This window comes from Corvus brachyrhynchos, unplaced genomic scaffold (assembly GCF_000691975.1).
Source record: "Corvus brachyrhynchos isolate BGI_N302 unplaced genomic scaffold, ASM69197v1 scaffold103, whole genome shotgun sequence".
NCBI lineage: Eukaryota > Metazoa > Chordata > Aves > Passeriformes > Corvidae > Corvus > Corvus brachyrhynchos.
Genome location: NW_008237436.1, coordinates 4,541,798 through 4,543,021, shown reverse-complemented (window position 1 = coordinate 4,543,021; position 1,224 = coordinate 4,541,798). Strand labels below are relative to the sequence as shown.

At 35.6% G+C, this 1,224-nt stretch overlaps 1 protein-coding gene across 1 annotated transcript in view; it reads left to right on the top strand.

Annotated features, from left to right (window-relative positions):
* Positions 1 to 1,224, top strand: part of B3GLCT (beta 3-glucosyltransferase) — a gene marked incomplete at its 5' end in the record, with an annotated part of 41,830 nt that overhangs the window by 29,568 nt on the left and 11,038 nt on the right. The window contains one exon of the mRNA XM_017731360.1: positions 256 to 325. Coding sequence (XP_017586849.1) covers positions 256 to 325 — 70 coding nt within the window. The remainder of the gene's footprint in view (positions 1 to 255; positions 326 to 1,224) is intronic.

The following is a 1,224-nucleotide window of genomic DNA, read 5'->3' as shown; positions in this document are numbered from 1 at the left end:
GTTCACGTTAGAGTTCTGCATCAATGGAAAAAAAATTCCAATAATGTTATTTCAGGAATTTTAAACAACCAATACCTTTTTTTTCAAGAGACACCAGGAAGTACATTTCTATATCACTAGAACACTATTCTGCTTGATAGGCTATAATATGAAAAGATATTTCCTGTTTTATTATCTGTATGCACATACATATCCTATAATATACTACAGGCACAGCCTGCACTTAAAAGATTAATTTTTGTTCTGTTCATATAGGGAGAGCCAGTGAATAAGGAAGATGTTTTTGTTGCTGTAAAAACATGTCGAAAATTTCACGGTGACAGAAGTAAGTTGCTGGCCGGTCAAGGTAGTAGTTCTATGCAATAAAGTTCATAAAATGAATATTTCAAAAGCAAGCTGATATATGCTGTCTCTGTAGCTCTTGGGACTAAACGTTTGCAGAATCGACTGGGAAACAGGAAAGTCTTGGAATTATAAACAGCTTATCCTTCAGATGGAATCTTTTTGCTGTTCAGAGTCCTCAGAAGTGCTGTGAAACATTCAAGATAAAAAATTGTTTCATCATTAGTCACTGTTGGCAAAAAACTTGGAATTGAGTACCTACATTTAAATATGCATAAAGTTAGCTTATATTCTTGTAAATTGGAACTGTTGCAATATGAATTAATACAGCAGCTATTAATATCCTTCAGTGAGTTTCCCCCAGATAATTGCTTCACTTCTCTTCTTTGTACTAGCAGTGGCAATTGTGCAGCTCTTTGATGGCTGATATAGAAATTTGAACAAGCTGGAAGGTCCCTCATCTCCTTCCTTTTGTCCTGCCCTCCTCTCCAGTATAAGATGGAGCAGCTTATGCTGTCTGTCATCTTGCTTCTAGCTGTTCCACATGCACGTGTTTTTTATAATGATTGGAATGGGAAAATTTGTGCCTTCTAGGAATCTGGTCATATGTAGTACTTTGTCCAACCAGCAGCCCAGATCAAGAGTGTGTGAAGCACTGTGGCGTGTTCCATCTGAAAATTTTAGGGTTAAACAAGCTGTGATAGTCACCATGCTAAAAACAACAAACAAAAAAAATCGCTTTTGACAAAACAAAATTGACTGTCCTGTAACTGGAGTTCACTGAAGAGTTCTCCTTCCTGGATCCATGTTAATTTTTTAACATCAAAATTTAAAAAAAAGAAAAAGAAAAAAAAAAAAAAACCAACCTAGAAAGTCAGAAAG